This window comes from Echinops telfairi, unplaced genomic scaffold, assembly GCF_000313985.2.
Source record: "Echinops telfairi isolate 266 unplaced genomic scaffold, ASM31398v2 ScPeMD7_2573;HRSCAF=3158, whole genome shotgun sequence".
Taxonomy (NCBI): domain Eukaryota; kingdom Metazoa; phylum Chordata; class Mammalia; order Afrosoricida; family Tenrecidae; genus Echinops; species Echinops telfairi.
Window position 1 is genome coordinate 8,215,879 of NW_022106471.1, and position 20,281 is coordinate 8,236,159.

General features: G+C 36.5%; 1 protein-coding gene and 1 pseudogene across 2 annotated transcripts in view; one reads left to right on the plus strand and one right to left on the minus strand.

Annotated features, from left to right (window-relative positions):
• Window positions 1–2,862: 2,862 nt before the first annotated feature.
• The window catches only part of VPS54 (VPS54 subunit of GARP complex), a 74,831-nt gene continuing 57,412 nt past the window's right edge, over window positions 2,863–20,281 (plus strand). For both annotated transcript variants that reach the window (XR_006680439.1, XM_004710185.3), the window contains exons 1-5: window positions 2,863–3,015; window positions 5,044–5,285; window positions 11,200–11,278; window positions 13,703–13,737; window positions 16,693–16,824. Coding sequence is in view for 1 of the 2 variants with exons in the window: in XM_004710185.3 (XP_004710242.1) it covers window positions 2,880–3,015; window positions 5,044–5,285; window positions 11,200–11,278; window positions 13,703–13,737; window positions 16,693–16,824 (624 nt within the window). In the remaining variant the exon portion in view is untranslated. The remainder of the gene's footprint in view (window positions 3,016–5,043; window positions 5,286–11,199; window positions 11,279–13,702; window positions 13,738–16,692; window positions 16,825–20,281) is intronic.
• LOC105979314 lies at window positions 19,260–19,859 on the minus strand (annotated as a pseudogene).

Sequence of the window (20,281 nt, forward strand, 5' to 3'; positions counted from 1 at the left end):
ATTGTGATTGGGCCCAGGTTGGATTTTCCCATAGGTGTCTAATGTGTGCCTGTTTTCTTTGTGACCCTTTTATTGTGTTATGGACAGATAATTTCATTTAGCATAGACATTTGGTGAAGACAACCCCCTTTATCCCTAATCTATCTATCTGTCATTTGCCCTAATCAAGAAGCAAAAATATTACTACATTATAATTTTTAAAAGTATTTTGATAACAGTATAATTGTCCATTGCAATGCTGTGTATTTTATTTAATATTTATATATTTAAAAACATTTTGAGAATGAGTCTTGTGGTAGTTATATAATCTTGTTAATTTGAAACTTAAGAGTGAAGGGGAGTGGAGTTTAGCCTGTCAATCAGGTCGCAACTTGATGACCTCATTTGGAGGCACTAAGGAGATAAATAGTTTACTGGATGCGGGACACACGCTCACTCCCTGTGAGACATTCCTGCAGACAAGACACATGGAGCTACGTGAGAGCCCTGGAACTTAAGGAGCTCCGAAGGGGTCTCCGACCCCTGCCAGTGCTGAGATGCTTCCACTGCCACTGAATCCACAAGACTTTCCACCCACTGGCTTGCGATCTTCCTGCATTTGACATCATTGCATGGGTTGCTTGAGTCTGAAGAGGACTTTATAGATTGGTATCGGACAGATGGGCTAATACCGGACTTATGGACTTGATCTGGGGTGGGATGTTTTCTCAATATTAATTGCTCTTGTATATAAAGCTCTTTCTTATACATATATGAGTATCTATGAATTTGTTTCTCTAGTCTACGCAGACTAACACAAGTCTATAAGCTTCATCAGCTGTGTACAGCCAGTTGACTAGAGAAACAAATCTAGAGACATTCATTATATATATATATATAATCTTGCCAGCAGGAAGGTGAAGCAGAAAGAGTGTGTCTCACCTCCAGAGAGAAAGAGCAAATTCCCAGAATCCTCATAAGAAGTCCATGCCCACAAGAAGGCCTCCTCAGGCTGTGACCCGATTGAAAGGTTAGACTCCACCCCTAGGCTTATTTATCCAGTTGGCATGGAATTATGTAACCACTGCATGAGCAAAAGGAGTTCACATGATAAAAATGGAGTATTACCCTGGCTGAGAACTGTTAGGCTAGAAATTAAAGAAGCACAAGGGGGTTTCAAATAATTCATGGAAAAACTCCATGATCTTTTAATTCCATTTTTCCACAACTTTTTGAAGTCCCTTCATATTCCATGTAATTCAGAAATCCTTCTTCAAGGTATAAATCCTAAACTCTACAGAAATAAAACCTGAGGCACAAATAGATACATACACACACCCATGTTCAATGTAGCATTGCTCACAATAGCAAAAAGATGGAAACAATGGATGACTAGATAAACAAATTATGGTACATGTACACATGGAAATAAGATGCTACAATAAAGAACAATGATGAATCTATGAAACATCTCACAACACAGATGAATCTGGAAGGTAGTACAAAAATAAATAAAACATCCATTGTCATCAAGTCAATTTTGAATCAGAGCAACTCTTTAGGACGAAATAGGTCTTCTGCTAGAGGCCTGGTGGATCCTGTTAACAGTAAGCATACTTTGTGGTTAGTGTTTATTTCACATTTTATCATTTCATCAAGTTGTCCTGCTGCTTATTGTCAGTATTGCTATTTAGTGGCTTAGTTAAGGTCAGGAAGCCGTATCTCTTCATTAAAATTACATTTTTCCCTTTGAGCTGCTGAATCAATGATATTGTGTTTCCATGTTGGAAGTGAGGAGATTGATCTTCAAGGCAGCCTGGAAAATGTACTTTTTAACTTTCCAGGAAACTAGAGGAGATTTTGTATAGATGAACCAATCTAAACTTTTTGTTATGGGCCCTATCCTTATATTGGTGCTCCTTATTCCTACTACTATCTTTCAATTTACCGGTTTCTGAACTTAACTTTTTGTTCCTTGTTCACTCACATGTCTCTTTCAGAGCCTAGTTATGCTATACTTATCTCTCGTGTGGGGGGACTTAGGCCATGGGATTGCTAAGTTCTCTCTTGGCTATAATCTTCTGCTTCAATTCTTTTATTCCTTAATGCAAAAATATTTATTCATGGCTGTTGTATGATAGCTATGCACAGTAATACAAGGTTATCTGCTCTCCAATAATAAAAGAAGTTTCTTAGGATCCAATAGTCAGCATTATTTTATTTATTAAGTCTTGCCTCACATGGCAGACTATATTACGTTGTCCTGCCCCAGGAATTCTCTCTGCCCTTATTTTTTTAAAAAAGGTAGACAAGTTAATTTGTGTTCCATTTATGCGCATTTGTTTTGATAACTGAATGCAATTTCTAGGCCTCCCTCAGATAGATTTCCATTCATATATTTCCTCTAATTCTCATACTATTTTTATGAGATGGGATCACTTATCTTCATTTTACAGATGAAAAAGTCACACTGCTTAAATAATTTCCTTGAGGTTATACTGCAGGTAAGTGATGTTGGAATGTGAACATAGGTAGCCAGACTTGAAAAATAATGCTCTTATTCATTCCTCTGTATTTGTTGAATAAAAGGACTTAGTGAATCTTTAATATATATCGGACCCAGCATTGACATATACTTACACTTTGGGTAAAGGATATTTCAGTTTGTGGAGAATATTTTTTTGTTTTTGTAACAAGGACAACCTTTTTAGCAAACTAAATATGAAACACATCCACAACAGTGAATACCACATTGTGTACATGTACTCTGGGAGCTTTGAAATAGCTTTGCTTGAAAGAAAGTATGTAGTATGCATCATACTTGCAGATGAATTTTGATTTGTATTGTGCCTTGATTATTTATTTATTCTTCATTTTCAGTTGAGTGGTGATTTTATGCAATGGCTTCAAGCCACAGTTCTTCACCAGTGCCTCAAGGAACCAGCAGTGATGTTTTCTTTAAAAAAGAGGTAGACTCAACAAAACACATTCGAACCGTGCAGTCACTGCCAGATGTATGTCCCAAGGAACCCACAGGTAGTGCTTTGTTTTTATTAAGCATTTGTATTATCTTTAAATGAGTAGTCAGGTGTCCAGAGTAAATTTTAAGAGGTTAAAACTAAAGAGATATAAGTAATTTACCCATCTTTGGAGGTCTGGAAAAAAGTTGAGAAATTAGAATATAGTTCTGTTTTTCCGTGCATTTCATAAATAAAATTACTTATATAAAATGGAAAAAAAATAAAGTAAAAGGAAATAGAGGAAAGAACTAGGAGGCAAACGACATTTAAAGAGGTATAAATATAGACAGGTAAATATATAAATATATTAATATATAGCAAAAGGGATGTAGGTCTATGTACATATATTTAGCAGACGGACATTGGGCCTCTATTCAAGTCCTCCCTTAACGCAAGAACACTTTGTTCTAAGAGCCTGGCATTCTGTGATGCTCACCATTCCGACATGATTGTTAAAATCAAAATGGGTGCATAAGCAGATGTGGTGAAGAAAGCTGATGGTGCCCAGTTATAAGAAGATATAGTGTCTGGGGTCTTAAAGGCTTGAAGTTAAACAAGTGGCCAGCTAGCAGGGAAGCAGCAAAGCCCACAGGGAAGAAGCACACCGCCTGTGTGATCATGAGGTGTCGACAGGACCAGGTATCAGGCATCAGAAGACCCAAAACAATCAATCATATCGCTGCGAACGAGGGGAGTCAGAGAGGAGACCCAAAGCCCATCTGTAGACAATTGGACATCACCTCACGGAAGGGTCACAAGGAAGTGTCACAAGGAGCCAGCCAGGGTGCAGTATAGCACCGATGAAACATTCCTCTAGTTTAGTGGTTCTCAACCTTCCTAATGCTGTGACCCTTTAATACAGTGCCTCATGTTGTGGTGACCCCCGAACCATACAATTATTTTTGTTGCTACTTCCTAACTGTCATTTTGCTACTGTTCTGAATTGGGTGACCCCTGTGAAAGGATTGTTCAACCCCCAAAGGGGTCGCGACCCACAGGTTGAGAACTGCTGCTCTAGTTCTTTAATGCTCCCCTTGCCCCCCCCCACACCCTATCTTCACCCCAATTCTACCTTACACATCTGGTTAGACCGGAACATGAACACTGGTACAGATAAGAGTTCTCAACACACAAAATCCAGGACAGATAAACCCAGCAGGAACAATAATGTGAGTAGTGATACCATGAGGGGAGGGGCAAGGTGTGGGGAGAAAAGGGGAACCAATTGCAATGATCAGTGTATAGCCCCCCCACCCCCAGAGATATGAACAAAAAAATATGGGTCAAGGGAGACCACGGACAGTGTAAGATATGAAAATAATTATAGTTGATCATTTATTAAGGGTTCAGGAGGGTGGGAGGGTGGGCGAGGGAGGTAAAAAAGAGGAGCTGATACCAAGGGCTCAAGTAGAAAGAAAATGTTTTGAAAATGATGATGGTAACATATGTATAAATGTGTTGATACAGTTGATGTATGGATTGTTATAAGAGCTATAAAAACCCCAAATAAAATGATTTTTTAAAAAAAACTCTGAAAATGAAAGTACAGATTGAAAGCTGCTTAAATATTGCCTCAATGTTTAATGTCATAACAGTATTCATGTCACTTAATTGTAAACTAGACGATGGGTATTAGAGCCAGGAGTGTCTTCCATAATATAGTAGTAAAGGGTCTAACCCTGGAAAAGATTGGGGTCATTAAAAAATAGGAGATATGCATTAAAGATGGCAGAGTTTTGATGTTGGAAAATACAATAAAGCAATTATGCATTAAGGAAATAAAATAGTGACCACCACCCCCATTCTCTCTACCCCACAACTTACAGTCTTCAGATTTTACATAATCTTAACCTTTTACATGTTTCCATTACTATTGACAATTGATGCTGGAAGCTGAAAATTATTTTTTCAGATTGATTTTTAGTAAAACATGCTATGAAAGAGTTTAGTTAATTCATATTAATAGAATCTAAGTTTTTTTTTTAGGATGTGCTTGTAAATAATAGACCCAACTTTAAAGAGTTTTCTTGTTTACTTTTTGCAGGTGATGCAAGTAGTTTATGTGCTGCCCCATCTCTAGTTACAGATCAGCATCGATGGACTGTATATCATTCCAAAGTAAATCTTCCAGCAGCATTAAATGACCCTAGACTAGCAAAAAGAGAATCTGACTTCTTCACAAAAACATGGGGATTGGACTTTGTGGACACCGAAGTCATACCTTCATTCTACCTCCCACAGATAAGCAAAGAACATTTTACAGTGTATCAGCAGGAAATTGCCCAGGTATGGTCTAATTTATGCTTAGTTATAGTTAGGTCCAAAGGACTAGTCAGATTTTCAGTTTGACTTTTTCGGAGTAATTTTATGTTGTTTTCTGTTTATATAAATTCTTCTGACTGGGTTATACTTTTTTATTTTTGCTTAACTATTTACCTGAATAATGTTAAGGTTCAACCTGAAAAACCTCCCTTGCATATTGTATAAGTTTCCAAGGGCTGCCACAACAAAATACTACTAACTTAATGGCTCAAAACCAAAGAAATTCATTTTCTCAGAGCTGGATGCTAGATGTTAAAAGTAAGGTGTTGTCAAAATTATGTTCATGATGAAGACTCTAGAGAAGAATCGTTTCATGCTTCTTCCTACTTTCTGGAGGTTCCCAGCAATCTCTGACATGCCTTCACTTGTAGATAACATCACTCTACTCTCTACCTCCACCATCACACAACCTTCTTCTTTGTGCCCTCTCTGTAGCCCTCTCTTCCTTTCAGACAGACATGGATTACACACTGGGCTACAAACCCACCGGGTCAGCAGTTCTTAAACATAGCCACTCTGAGGGAGAAAGATGAGGCTTTCTACTCCCAGGAAGAGTTACATTCTCAGAAACCCACCAGGGCAGTTCTAGTTGGCCCAATAGGGTCACTATAGAATTGACTTGATGGCAGTGAGTCTTTTTTGTTGTTGTTGTTTAAATCCACTATGACTTATTCTTAATCATTGACAGCTGCAAAGAAACACATTTGGACTAAAATCACATTCTATGGTTCTAGTTAGGTATACATTTTGGAGGATACCATACAGTCCACTATTCCTACTAAGGAGAAAATGGTTCTGTTAGGCCAGTAAATGTAAAGGCCAAGGGAACTGGGCCAACGGAATTGGGTGGTTTAAGTAAAATTATCAGAGTTCATATATATATATATCATTCATTATAGAAAAGAGAGCATGCTAGCTCCAGTAAATAGTATTGATAGCTTCAGACATAATTGTATCTCCATCTATTGCTTTAATACTGTTTTTTTTAAGGAAGAGCTAAAACCAGTGCTGAGTTTAAGGTAGACTATTAATCACTTGTGATAATTAATTATTGACAGTATAATTCTAGTTACCATTCCAACCTTTAAAAAAATAATCAAATTGTAGAGGGATATTTATTTGTATTTTATAATTATCTCCCTTTATGGTTTGTGTGTGTGTGTGTGAAGCTTAACTTGAACTTAGTTGATTTTATTTTACTTGATTGCTATGGGTTTTTTTTTATGATTAGGAGACAGGTTGAGTATGTATATTAAAATGATCCAGGATTTGACGTATTTTTAATACTACCTGATATTTATGTTCAAACCAAAAAGACCGAACTCACTGCCATTGAATCAATCCCAGCTCATAGTGACCCTAAAGGACAGGGTAAAACTGTCCCTGTGAGTTTCTGAGACTGTAACTGTTTATAGGAGTACAAAGCCCCTCTCTTCTAAGGAATGGCTTGTGAGTCTAAACTGCTGACCTTGTGGATCACAGTCTAAAGCATAAGCAAATCCTGTAAGTATTATTTACCTTTGTATGTGTATATTCCTATAGAGTTTTTTGATGTTTTGTTTTCAACAATTGGATCTAACTGTCTGGATGAACCTGTTGAAATACAGAAATACATGCAAAATAGATTTTGAGAAATCTCATTACATATCTTGGGTTGCTACAAGTGGTTTGGAATTGACTGCTCACCCCAAAATTGACAGTTCAAATCTACCCCAAGCTCCATTGGAAGACAAGCCTAGTGATTGGCTACAGAAAGGCCACATTCTTGAAAACCCTATGGAGCAGCTGTACTGTGCAAATAAAGGGTTTCCTAAGTTGCAGTCAACTTAGAGGCAACTAACAGCAACAACATGGGGGTAAACTACTGAGGGTCAGGAAAAGAACCATCTGAAAGAATTAGAACATTGCCTGGTGCTCACTTAAGGTCAGGAATGGTGCCTATTGTCAACAGGCACCCTGAAAAAAACTTTTAATTCATGGGGAATTAGGTGGAATACTCAGGCAAGTCTTATCTCATTACTGGGAATAATCTGTCTTGGGCTAAAAACTGCTCTGGACTTGCGTAACCTAAAAGCAAGATTTAAAAGGATCAAGTGATATCTAAATAGAATGACTGCGTTTTAGAAACACACACACAAACACAAAGCACTCAAGAATATTTATAGGATATAAAAATATATACCACCTAACAAGGTAAAATTTATAATATTTAGGCTCTAAACATAGATTACCAAGATTGCAAAGGCACAAGAAAATACGGTCCCAAATGAGAAGAAACATCAGTCAGTGGAACTGACCCAGACTCGTACAGATTTTAGGAGTACCATAACAGAATATCAAGACAGGTGTTACTCCATATATTCAAAAAGATGTAGAAAACAAAGTAAGCATCGAAATTTAAGAATTACAGTGTTTGAGATGCAAATTGCACTCTGTGGGATTAATGGCAGATTAGATATTGCAGAAGAAATGTTATTGAACTTGAAAATAGAGTGATAGAAACAAGTAAAATTGAAACAGAAAAGAAAAGTTATGAAAAGAGCATCACTGATGTAAAGAGGATTTCAGATGATGTGTTATGTAGGGCTAGACGCTGATGGCTCAGTGACAGAATTCTCACCTTCCTTGGAGACCCATTTTCAATTTCTGGCCAGTCTACTTCATGTGCTGCCACTACTTCTCTGTCTGTGGAGGCTTGTGTATTTCTATGATGTCACACAAGTTTCAGTGGACCTTTGATACTAAGATAGACTAAGAAGAAAGGTCTCATGAATTTCCCCTAAATATCAGCCCATGAAAACACTATGAATCACTAAAGTCCAATTTGCAATTGGTTATAAAATGATGCAGGACCAGGCAGTACTTCTTTCCAATGTGAACGTGGTCATTGTAATCTTGAACTGACTCAATGGCAGCTACCAGTAACATTGCATATGTGATTGGAGACTTAAAGAAAGAGAGGAAACTAAAAATATTTGAAAAATACTGGCTTAAAAATGTTGAAACTTAAGGAATGTTATAAGCCATAAATCTATGGAGCCCAACCCGCACACCAAAAAAATGGAGAAAATGACACCAGGGAACATCATAACTCAGTTGTTCAAGATCAGTGAGAAGAAGAAAAATCTTGAAAGCAGTCTGAGAAAAGTGATAAGTACAGAGGAGCAGTATGTAATTGACTGCTTCCATGAAAATGGTCCTATTTTCATCGGAAGTAGCAAGATAATGGAACATCTTCAAAATATGGGAAGCTAAACTAGAGTGTTATACCTAACAAAAATATCCTTCAAAGATGATGGTGAAATAAAGACATTTCAGGGCATAATAAAGCCTACAGAATTCACAGCAGACCACCTACTCGATAGTAAATACAAGATGATATCCCCCCAAAAACAAAATTGTGCTGAGTGGAGCTTTTATACTACGTATTTTTCCCCGCTAGACAAGCATCCAGCAACTTGCTCTCAGTTAGCATCCAGTGGCATCACCTGGGAAGGCTCTCTCTGGTCAGAGAGAATTTTTTCATAAAAAAGGTTTCGCTCGAACCTCGTTTTGGGGTTTTGTTTTTTTTAATGGCCAACCTAAGAGAACGGTGTGCGGCTGTGAAGTTTTGTTTCCTGCTTGGGAAAAATGCCGCTGAAAATGTTGAACACAGTTTATAAGGATAAAGCTCTGGGAAAAACTCAAATGTTTAAGAGTGGTTTTCTCGTTTCAAAAAAGGTGAACTGTCAATTGATGACAAACCTCGTTCTGGATGTCCATCAACTTTCCGAATGGACAATAATATTTATTCATAGTGCATTTGGAGTTCATTCCACCAGGTCAGACTTTCTATGTAGAGGTTTTGAAAAGATTGCCTAGCAGTGTGCAACAAAAGCCTGGTTTATGGCAAATGGGAGACTGGTTTTGCCACCATGACACTGCACCTGCTGATGCAGCCATCTCAGTGTGCCAGTTTCTGGCAAAAAGCAGCGTGCCTCTCTTGCCCCATTTACCTTACTCACCTGAATTTGCTCCTGTGACTTCTTTTTGTGTCTGTGAATGAAGAGGGACATTCTGAAAGGATAGAGATTTGATAGTGGAGAAGAGGTGAAGAAAAACACGAGGGGAGGGACTGTCAGCCATCCAAACAGATGAGTTTGAAAAATGTTTCTAAGAATGGAATTGCAGATTTGACAAGTGTGTTAAGTGTAATGGAGACTACTTTGAAGGTGATAAAGTTGTTTTGTAAAAAAATTTAAATAGTTTTCATGGAGTGGAGGTAGGGGTGGAATTCCTGTTTTTTTTGGGTATCTCCTCATATAGCAGAAATTATGATCTGGATCTACACAAAAGAATGGAGAGCACTAGAATTGGTATTTATATGGGTAAATACATATGATTTTCCCTTATTGTAGGAATCCCTTTAGATGTTTAAACATATAATAACAGTATATTATGGGGATTGTTACATATGTAAAAAATATGCAAACATAGAATTGTACTAGTGTAAGTTTTTTTGTAGCACACATAGGATTGTTGGAATTAAAAAATAAAAACAGGCTGTTCAGTTAACTTTGAATTTCAGATACACACGAATGATTGTTGTTGGCAGGTGCTATCAAGTTGGGTCTGATTCATAGCAGCCCTATGTACAATCGAATGAATCACTACCTGGTCCTGCACCATCCTCACCACTGTTCTTAGGTGCGAGTCTGTTGTTGCAGCCCCTGCGTCAGTTCATCTTGTCAAAGGCCTTCCTCTTATTTATGTCCCTCTAGCTTACCAAGTATAGTGTTCTTTTCCAGAGACGGGACTCTCCGGGTAAGATGTCCCAAATACATGAGACAAAGTTTTGCCATCCTTGCTTCTACGGAGCTTAAAATGCTAATGTGTAAGCAGAGCAAAAAAAGAAACTATATTTTATTTGGAAAGAAAGAAAAGATTATCTCATAAAATGTTTAAAAGAAAAGGACTGAACCCTACCAGACAGAACTAGAACTCTGTGTTTTTCTTTTCATTACTGTACTTAGCCACATTCCTAGATGTATCTATGGAGTCTTTGAGAAGATCGTGATGACGTTAGTGGTCATGTGATCCAAAAGTATAATGGGATTTCATTGTTGTGTGTGTATGTATATTTTTAATCAGAGGGAACATATCAGTGAATAATTTCTGTCCTAGGTATATAGATTTTCAAGTTTTCTTCCATCACTTAAACACATTCTCTCCGGGTGCTCAACTTTCAGCTAAACAATAGCTAGTCCTTTAACTTGACAGTAACATCCTGGAGGGTACATGCACTCATTATAACATCAACCAAATGAGATCTGCCCAGAGATAAAACTCCGAAGTCTGGAATTGGGAGGAAAGAGGAACAGGGGGAAATAGAAACACTAGGAGGAAGTGGGAAGAGTACTGTTGCATTATGGGGATTGCAGTTAATTTCACCAAACAAATGTATATGAATTGCTGAATGGGAATCCAAATTGCTCTGTAAACTGTCACCTGTATTACAAAAGAACAACAGCAACAAACTTTTAAGTATCAAAAGTTAAAGACTTTCAGTATATAATTACATGTAATTTTCTAATTTTCTCACTTCATCCTAAATGTATGAAGATTCTGTAATTAGTTGGCATTAGTATAAGTGTTATAAATGAGGGAGCTTCAAAAATTTTGTGGAAAATGGAATGAAATGGATATAAATGTGTTCCTAAGGTGCTATAGTGGTATTTGATTTATTACACTTGTTATTTTTATTTCAGTTAAGCTAATGATCCATGTTAAAAATCAGAACTCATTTGACATAACTGATAGTCTATTTTGAAACATTTTTATGCTTTGAATACTCATTACCATAAATATTTATTACCTTACTTAATTGTCTTTTTATTAGCGAGAGAAGATTCATGAGAGATGCAAGAATATTTGTCCTCCTAAAGAAACCTTTGACAGGACTCTCTTACATACTCATGGTATGTTTATGTGCTTTTTGTAGGTAATAAACTGTAGCAGAAATATTAATGAAAATATCTTAATTTTAATATCTCTTGCTGCCCTAGCTCTAATTTTCATTTTTTATCAAAATATTGGTAGATCGTAATTGTTTCTAGAAAGTTTTAATAAACTATGAGTCTAATTGTTGTGTTCCCTTTCAACAAATACCTATTGAATATATGGGTGGTAGGCACTTGTTAAAAAGAAGAAATAGACTCTACCCTCAAGGAATTGATGATCTTCTGGGTAAGGTTAAAAAATAAACCAGCAACTGCAGCACTGTATATTAACAATGGTAAGTTTTGTGCACTAAGATTATATAGAACTCCTAACTTAGCCTGAGAGGGTTTCTTGATGTTGACTGCATCTTCATGTAGCTAGATCAAAAGGTTTATGTGGGAAAAAGCACTCCAGGAAACCAGAACTGATTATACAAGGCCATAGGATCAAGAGAGAACACAGTTTAAGAGCTGCAGAGTTCAGTATGTTACCTCTACTAGGAGCATATGAGACTGAAGAAGTAGGCAGGGGTTAGACTATGAAGAGCCTTGTACACTGTGCTAAGGAATTTTACCTTTTCCCCCCTCATAGACAATAGAGAGTTGCAAAAGATTTAGCAAAGATAATCAGATTTATATGTCTTACTGTGAAAAGAAATTGTGGATGATCAGTTGTGAGATGTAATATATACTATGGGCTAGGAGATAGCTATTACAATAATAACCACTGGAAAAGATGAGGCCAAATAATAATTAGATTGGGGTTATAGAGGAAATTAAACTTTTGAGAGATTTTGAAAACTGAGGCACAAGTTTTGGTGGCCATTAGGATTGATAACAGAGTAAGATTATTCAAAGTGTGACTCCAAGGTGTCTGTCTTGGACACCGAGTTTAGAGAAAGACATAATGGAGGAGGAATTTTGTAGGCTCCTTTAGTTACAGAAGCAGAGAAGGAACTATTTAGCGGGCAGCCTGAAGCTCAGAAGAGAGAAGTGGGCTGCAGATGTCTATATGGTGGACATAGAGATAGTAGTTGAATCTGAGGATTTAGATGAGATCACCCAAGGAGGATGTGAATAGTTAGAAGAGGAATGATGGTAGAACCTTCGGAAGCTATGACACATTTAGGTGGCAGATAGGGGATGAGGTACCTGTGAAGAGGAGAGAGAGAAAGAGAAAGGCAAATCAAGAGTGTTCCACTTAGAGCATTTACGCTAAGTGATAGTTATAGGCGCTTCACTCAATGCTGGGTAGTAAAGAGTGAGTATCATAGACATGGAGACTACTAGTATGGATGTCACTTGAAGATTTAATGTACAGTACTGGCAAAAGGGGACTGACTGAAAGCGTGATTGTTTTCCCAGGGACAGAACTATATGAGGAAAGAGGCACTTGAATAGCCCTGAGAGTGAGTATAGTAGTGAGTGATGCCTTAAATTTTGCATCCTATGTGCCTCTCCTAACTCAATTTAGTCTAGCCCTGGGTTTTTAATCCTTTTCCTTGCTTTCTCCTTTCCATTTCAATTCCCCCTCCCTTCCTTTCTCCCTCCAACCCTTTTGTCCTCCTGTACTTCCTTCCTTTCCTCCTTTCTTCCTTCCTTAGAACTGAGCATGCTTTTATACAGAAGAGGAAGAGCTAGCAGAAGGAATAGGTTGAAGATATATTTGGGGTAATTGATGGAGCAAGGTCAAAGAAAAGTCAGGAAGGAATGGAATCCAAATTCAGAGAGGTTAGCTTTAGAAACAGTTGCTGTTGAGTCGACACCCAACTCTATAGGGTGGGTTTTCAGTGGCTTGTTTTTCCCCAGTAGATGGCCGGGCCTTTCTTCTGAAGTGCTTCTGGGTGGATTCAAGCCATCAACCTATTGGTTAGCACCTAACCATCTGTTGCAGATTGTTGTAGATGACAGCAAACTAAGTTGTCTAAGAATAAAGTGTTTGTTTTTATGTAATACAGTATTTTTAAAAGGCAATTTATGATTATGAGACATTCTGGATGAACATTTTATTTTAGAACAATAAAAATAGAACATTTATATTTTAGAATTTAATTCACTATATTAAATTTATATAGCATGCCAAACTTAATCTCATAGAATTTAAGAGTATCAGACTTTCTGTGCCTACTTTTTTTCCCCTTTGTTTACTTTTTTTTTAAAAATTGGGGAAAATTGGCTGTGATTGCTCACTACAACTGATTAAAATTATTTGAAACCTACGTAATATTCAGTGCTTTGCCTAATGTTAGACATATAATTGATGCTCAATAAATTCTTGTGGAAGAATAAACTTCAGCCATTTTATATATGACATACTAAAATACTGAATCTGTAAAATTACATCTCAGGGAGTTAATTGAAAGCAAGTTTGAAAACCCTTTTTTCTTTTTACTTTTTTCATAGATAAATCCAGGACAGATCTGGAGCAAGTACCTAAGGTAAACAGAATAACAAGAATATAAGTATAAATATAGTGTTTTCTAACCTTTGGCCTTTAATTTTGCCTTAGAAGGAGCTGTCATCTGACTGCTCTCTGTTCTTTTAGCCATCTTTCATCCCCTTAGGCCTTGTTCTATCCCCTTTCCTCTTTTTCTTTTGAATTCTCAATCTTGTCATCTTTGCTAAACACTACAAATACATTTTAAGTCTCTCCATTCAGAAGAGAATTATTTTGATCTTAACTACCCTTTCAGATCCTTAGAAGATAACATCTGTATATGAAACAGTTTGTAGCGATATATAGTAGTTTTTATTTTTTCTGGGCAGCCGATTGCATTCATTAGATTTTCAAAGAGGTCTGCAACAATTGTTCTTTAGGGTGAGGCAAAGGCAGAAAGAGGACACATAGAAAAGGGAGGAGGGGGAGAAGATAATATATATTTAAACAGTTTTATTGGCATGTAACACATATATCATACAATTAATAGTTCAACCATATCAAGAACAGTTGTACAGTCATCACCACAATCAATTTTGGAACATTTTATTCTTTATTTTACTCATTGTTATTAGCTTCCCATTTTCCCCAACCTTCCCTGCTATTCTCCCCAGAAACCATTAATCCAGTCACTCTCTGTATAGATTTACCTCTCCTGAATTTCATATACATGGGAGGTGACATATTTAACACTAGGTTTGTGGACATTTCTTATATACCTATCTTTGTGGACACTTGTCAAATTGACATGTGAACCAAAACTCATTTTTTCTTTAAGAAACAACTTGTTTAAAAACAACCAAATTATACAGTATTAACTTATAAATGAAACTATGTGATACTATATATTTACGATAATATTTTACATTATACATTTGAGATATTGCATTCTATGTATTTGCTTGAGTTGATCAGGATGACAAGGTCTCCTGCATTTTTTGTCTTTACATTTGATGTTTACTTGAATTTTCTACTACATTTATATTTATTATTAAAGTAATGCTTTCATGATGAGATTGATCTACTATGATTAATACCCAAATTGACATGTACCCATAGAGATATGTCTACTACAGAGAGAATTTTGAGATTAGAAGGCTTAGAAGAATATGAACTTGGATATATCTTTGTCTTTTTAAATGCATAAAAGCCACCATAAATGGTCAGAGGTAAATGTAAACGGTTCTGTAATTTTCATTGAGGACATTGAAATTTGCCAAAATGACACGTCCCATAAAACCTAGTGGTAAAGTTCTTTGATTTCTATAAAATAAAATCCAAATTTTGTCCTTTAATTCCATTGCATTAATTTTGTAAGTTAGTGATTACATTGACTATATTTGACTTCCATCACTAACCATATTCTCAACCTTTACTTATTAAATCTTTATTATATTCTTTACTTTTAGCCACGCTCTTTCTTCTTGTCTTTGTGCTTTATTTGTACTATTCCTTTAACCTAGAATATTTCCTCCCATTTTTTTCATACCTAATCCTCTATAATGTTTTGCCAAAAGGCAACTTTACATGATGCTTCTAGTTAAAGATAATCGGCCTCTTTGCTGACTTCCCATAGCATTTTATTGAGACCCCTCTTTTCAGGCATTTTCTCTTTTCTCCTTTTAAAATGTCAATATACATGTATATTTTTTTGATATACATATTTTGTCCCATCTCTTATACTGAAGATTCTTGAGCTTAGAACCTGGGTAATAATAAATCTTTGTTTTTTTTCTTTAGTGGATGGTAATCAGTAAATATTTAGTCAATTAATTGGTGCTTTTTATTTATGATGCCAAAAGAAAGTAGTAGTATTTGCAATCAGATACATTACACAATTTAGAGTTAATATAAATTTATTTATGTCCCTAGAATCAGTAAATATAATTAAATACACAGCACAGAAATCAATTAAGCATGTTTGACATGTTCCCTGTGCTAGGTTCTTTGGATATAAGGATAAATAAACTTTAAATCCATCTTCCAGGAACATAAAAAAATAAATAATTTTTCTGAAGGATGAGTTTAATGATTGACAAATACACATAACATATTTGCTGTTTGGAGCCCAGAATGATTAAATCTCTGTCAGACACAGAGACCCGTCTGTCCTTTTGGTTGTGTATGTTCCCCTGGAAGGTAGGAGATTGCACAAAGGAATGTATAAAGATGTCAAAGCACAATAAGAACAATGCACAAGATAGTTGAATATTACTAGAGTGTGATGAGTAAACTGTGGTAGTGGCGAGACACAAAGCTACAGGGGTACGTGAGGTCTTAAGAAACGGAAGGTTTGGGATGCATTCATGGAACAAGGAAGTTGCGCAGTTATATTTGCATTTAGAAACCATAAAAGAAATAGATTGGGGCAGGACATCAGTAAAGTGATTATTTATAATAACCTAGAGACGATGAAGCACTGAACTGCTCTGAAGGTAGAGGGGATTCTAGGAATATTTGAGAAATATAATTAATAATGGGTGGCATTTAATTGCCCAACTAGATGTGAGATGTAGGGAAAAGGAGTAGTCTCTTCATAAAATTTGAATTTGTTTTGCTTTTAAAAGTGAATGTATATTTAATCTTAAAAAATGAATTTTGAAAACATTTTGAACAGGAGAAAAAATACATATCTTGACATATGACACTTTAAAAAAGATAATAGCCCATGAGAAATAATATAAAAAAATTTAGAAAATACATGTTATCTCCTTTTTGGATGTCCACAGTTGTATTAGTGAGTGTTAGAAATAGTGGAATGACCATCTCCCTTTGTAAAGGCAAAGATTTTAAGTTTGGTGAGACATTGAGTAGAATTTTTTAAAATTACAGATCTTTTTGTAAAAGTACAGATCTCAACTTGTCTTCACTTGCCGTTCATATTTCAGCTCCAATAAATTTTTGTTTAATTGTCTTACAATGTTAGAAGGGGTAACTAAATACATTTTTTTGATAGATTTTTATGAAACCAGATTTTGCCTTGGACGATTCCTTAACTTTTAATTCAGTTTTACCATGGTCTCATTTTAATACTGCTGGTGGAAAAGGAAATCGAGATGCAGCGTCCTCAAAGTTGCTTCAGGAAAAGGTAATTTCTCTTCAACTTTTTCCATGTAGAAATCTTTAATTATGTTGGCGCCATTTGTGTGGGTTCAGATTTAGTTAGTTCTACTTTTCCTATTTTCATTTTGTTGCTGATAATTTAAAACCTTCAAATCTAAAGAGTAAAGGAATGGCGTTTTGTTTCAATGGACTATATAAATTGTGCTGCTTTATTGTTTCTAATCCAGAACAGAAATTGATGGAATTAATTTCTGTTGAAAGGGTGTTTTACATATAGCACAATTAATTGCTTTGCATTATCCCAAACAGTTCGGTTATAGATCAAATTCTTATGTATTCTTTATGATTTAAGACCCAGAAAACCAACCTTTTGTAAAATATTTTTATTTTTACATATAAGAACAAATATTTTGAAGTAAATCCCATAACTTTGTTTTGCAAAACTTAATCTTAAAAAAACAAACAAACAAACAAAAAACAACTTAATCTTCTGCATTACTAGGCATTTGTTCTTTGAATTTAACAGGGTTCTCTATTTTAGAAGTCAGCACCTTCAATGTCACTAAATTTGGAACTTTAAAGATAGCTTAACTAACATAAGATGACTCTTAAAATTTTAGTCGTTTAAAAAAATTTTTAATGTAAAGACCTTTGATCTCTATTCTTTCTCAGAACTCAGTGTAGAGCTGTCTAATTTGGCTGGTTCGTAAAGAGAGGAAACATTTTGTTTTACTCTAGTGACATCTTTTGGCAGTCTGAAAACTTGTATGAGAAAGAGAGTTCAATATGTGAGGTCCAGTTTGCCTCAGTATTAGTAAAGAGAGGACTAGCTTTGGGAGGAGAAGAAGAGAAAAGTGGGAAAAAGAATCAGCATGCATTTTTTCACAGTTGCAAATGAGGAACTCACTTGCCCCTAGGCAACATTTTCACTATGAAAGTTGACTTTAAGTAGAACAAATATATAACTCTGTGAAAACTATCAGGTTATTGATGAAGACTTTCAGAAGCCTTTTTTCACATTTGAAATCTATGTCTTGGTAGAATAATACCTTAAAAAAACAAAACTCACAAAAACCAGTAAATTTTTCATCAATCTATATAAAAACTTTTAATGAAAATATTCTGCCTTTAAAAGAAATTGGTCAGTAGAATAATGATAATTATAGTGATCTCCAGGCTTTAGAAGGGTTTTTTCATACTGAATGTTTAAAGTTTGACTAAAGTAATGGAACCCTGGTAGCATACTGGTTATGATTTTGGGCAGCTAACCACAAAGCCTGCAGCGGGAGAACGATTAGGCTTTCTGCATCAGTAAAGATTGTTAACCTCCGAAACCCAAAGGGGCTGTTCTTCCTGTCCTTTGGTTCAATATGGTTCAGACTCAACTTGATGGTAATGAGTTTGAGTTTTTTCCTTGAAAATACTGGGATAGTTGTAACTGCATTGTTGTAAGTTGTAGAATCAGGTTTGTTATAATTACTTTCTGACTCTTTCCTTCTGCTTCCTTCTTAGACTAGGGCTGGAAAACGGTTCCACGAGTAGAATTCTACTTTAAAACTTACTTTATAATGATGGGTTTACCTTGTTAACTTTAAAGAAGGGTATGCTACAATTAAGACTAGAGAAATTTGTATCCTATTATGATGCTACCCAAGAGCTGATCTGCAATAAAATGAGGAATTTCCCCACATTATCTGTCATTGCACTGCTTTCTTCATCAAGAAAAAGGAAGTCTTTCTCTGGGGGAGACATGCAGTGGGTTTAACGGTACAGAGTCCTGATGACACAGTGGGTAAGCATTTGGTTACTAACTGAAAGATCGGTAGTTGGAACATACCAGGCATTCTATGGGAGAAAAATGGAAAAGGCTGCTTTCCATAGGGTTACAGCCTTTGAAATCTTGTGGGGTGTTTCTACTCTATGAGTCAGAATCACTTTGATGGCAATGAATATTTTGGATGATAAGTAATATAATAGATATACATACTAGCAAAATTCATTCTTTATTATTTTTTTTAAAAGGCAGTACAATGGTTTATTTACACTGGCAACCTCAAAGCCCCAGACCTGCTGCACAGCTGGAGCACTGCCAGCAGGAACAAGGGGCTGAGGAGACAGGGCTTTGGTGTCGTTTTGTTTTCCTTAGATGTTCACACCCACCACCTGAAGCATGAGAAGACCTTTTCCAGAAGAGATGCAGGTCAAGGTCACACATTAAAATCTGCCCAGGCCAGCTCTGCTGAGTCACAGAGCTTCAATTAACAGGCTCTTCTTATCCTGGAAGAAGAATGAAGGCACCCACTCACTGCAAGGCCTGAGACCGGAGAGGAGGGCCTCCTTTAGGCCCCACTTGTCTTTGACTAGTTGCTGTAAGAGGAAATGCTCTTTCTTAGTTTTGAACTGTGGATTATGTAGTCTGTGGTCTGAAGGAGAAAACATCACAGGGCTCTCCGTGCGCTGTCACCTGGACTGTGTGAAAAACGCGTGAATCCGCTGTGCCGCTGCTTGCCCAACAACGTGCTCCAGTTCTTGCGTGGAAGCGTTACTTAGGTGTTGGATACTTGGGAATTTCAGGAGCAGAAAGGGGGCTTTCACTTTTCCAACTCCTAGGATCTGCTGCATCGTCTGGAGGAGGGAGGGCTCGGAGAGCTGAGCGCGCTTCTTCCTGAGAAACGGGTTCTTACTGGGCTCTTTGGTTTGTTTGTGGACTAACTGAATAATGAGGCTGGCTCCTTCCATCTGGCTGGACACTGGAAGCAACACCATGCCGAGGTCCAGTACTGTGAACTTCTGTGCGGCCGGGAAGTACTGCACGCTCATCTGTGTCTTCTCAACTAGTACAATCCCTTGAAGATGAATTTCTGATGGAACAAGCCTCTTCCTGTAGCCGTTTCCTGCCACCAACTCAGCTTCGGTAACATAAAGAATACAGCATCTTGCATCTCTTGTGCCAGCTGTGACCCATGCCACCTCTCACTGGCCACGATGTGCCCCAAAGGCACATATATGGGGCCTGTGCCATCAGGGAGGCTCCTTTCCATCGGTGGCCTGGATCTGTTTCATATTCTCGTCACCTCAGTTCAGATGTGCGTGGGTCCTCATTCTTTATTTTATCATTAACTGGTTAACAATAGATTGGCAACCAGTATATACATCATTCTGAGTAGCACTATCCAAAAGGATTTATCCACTCCCTCTTTGCTATTCTGAGTATATAGTCTAATTTGCATTCTACCCATTGTGCTCTAATGCTTTTAGGTAAACTAATAAATAGCTATGTTTAAGGTGAGGCAAACAAGAACACCAAGACAGAAACAAATTAAACTAAGGAACAACTTCTTGTTGTATTACATATTATAATATATTTGATGCTATAGATTATATACTGTAATAAATTATAAGAGGAATATTATTGAAGATATATACTACCTTACATGGCTTTAAGCAAACACTCTTGATAACCAAATCATCTCTAATACTTT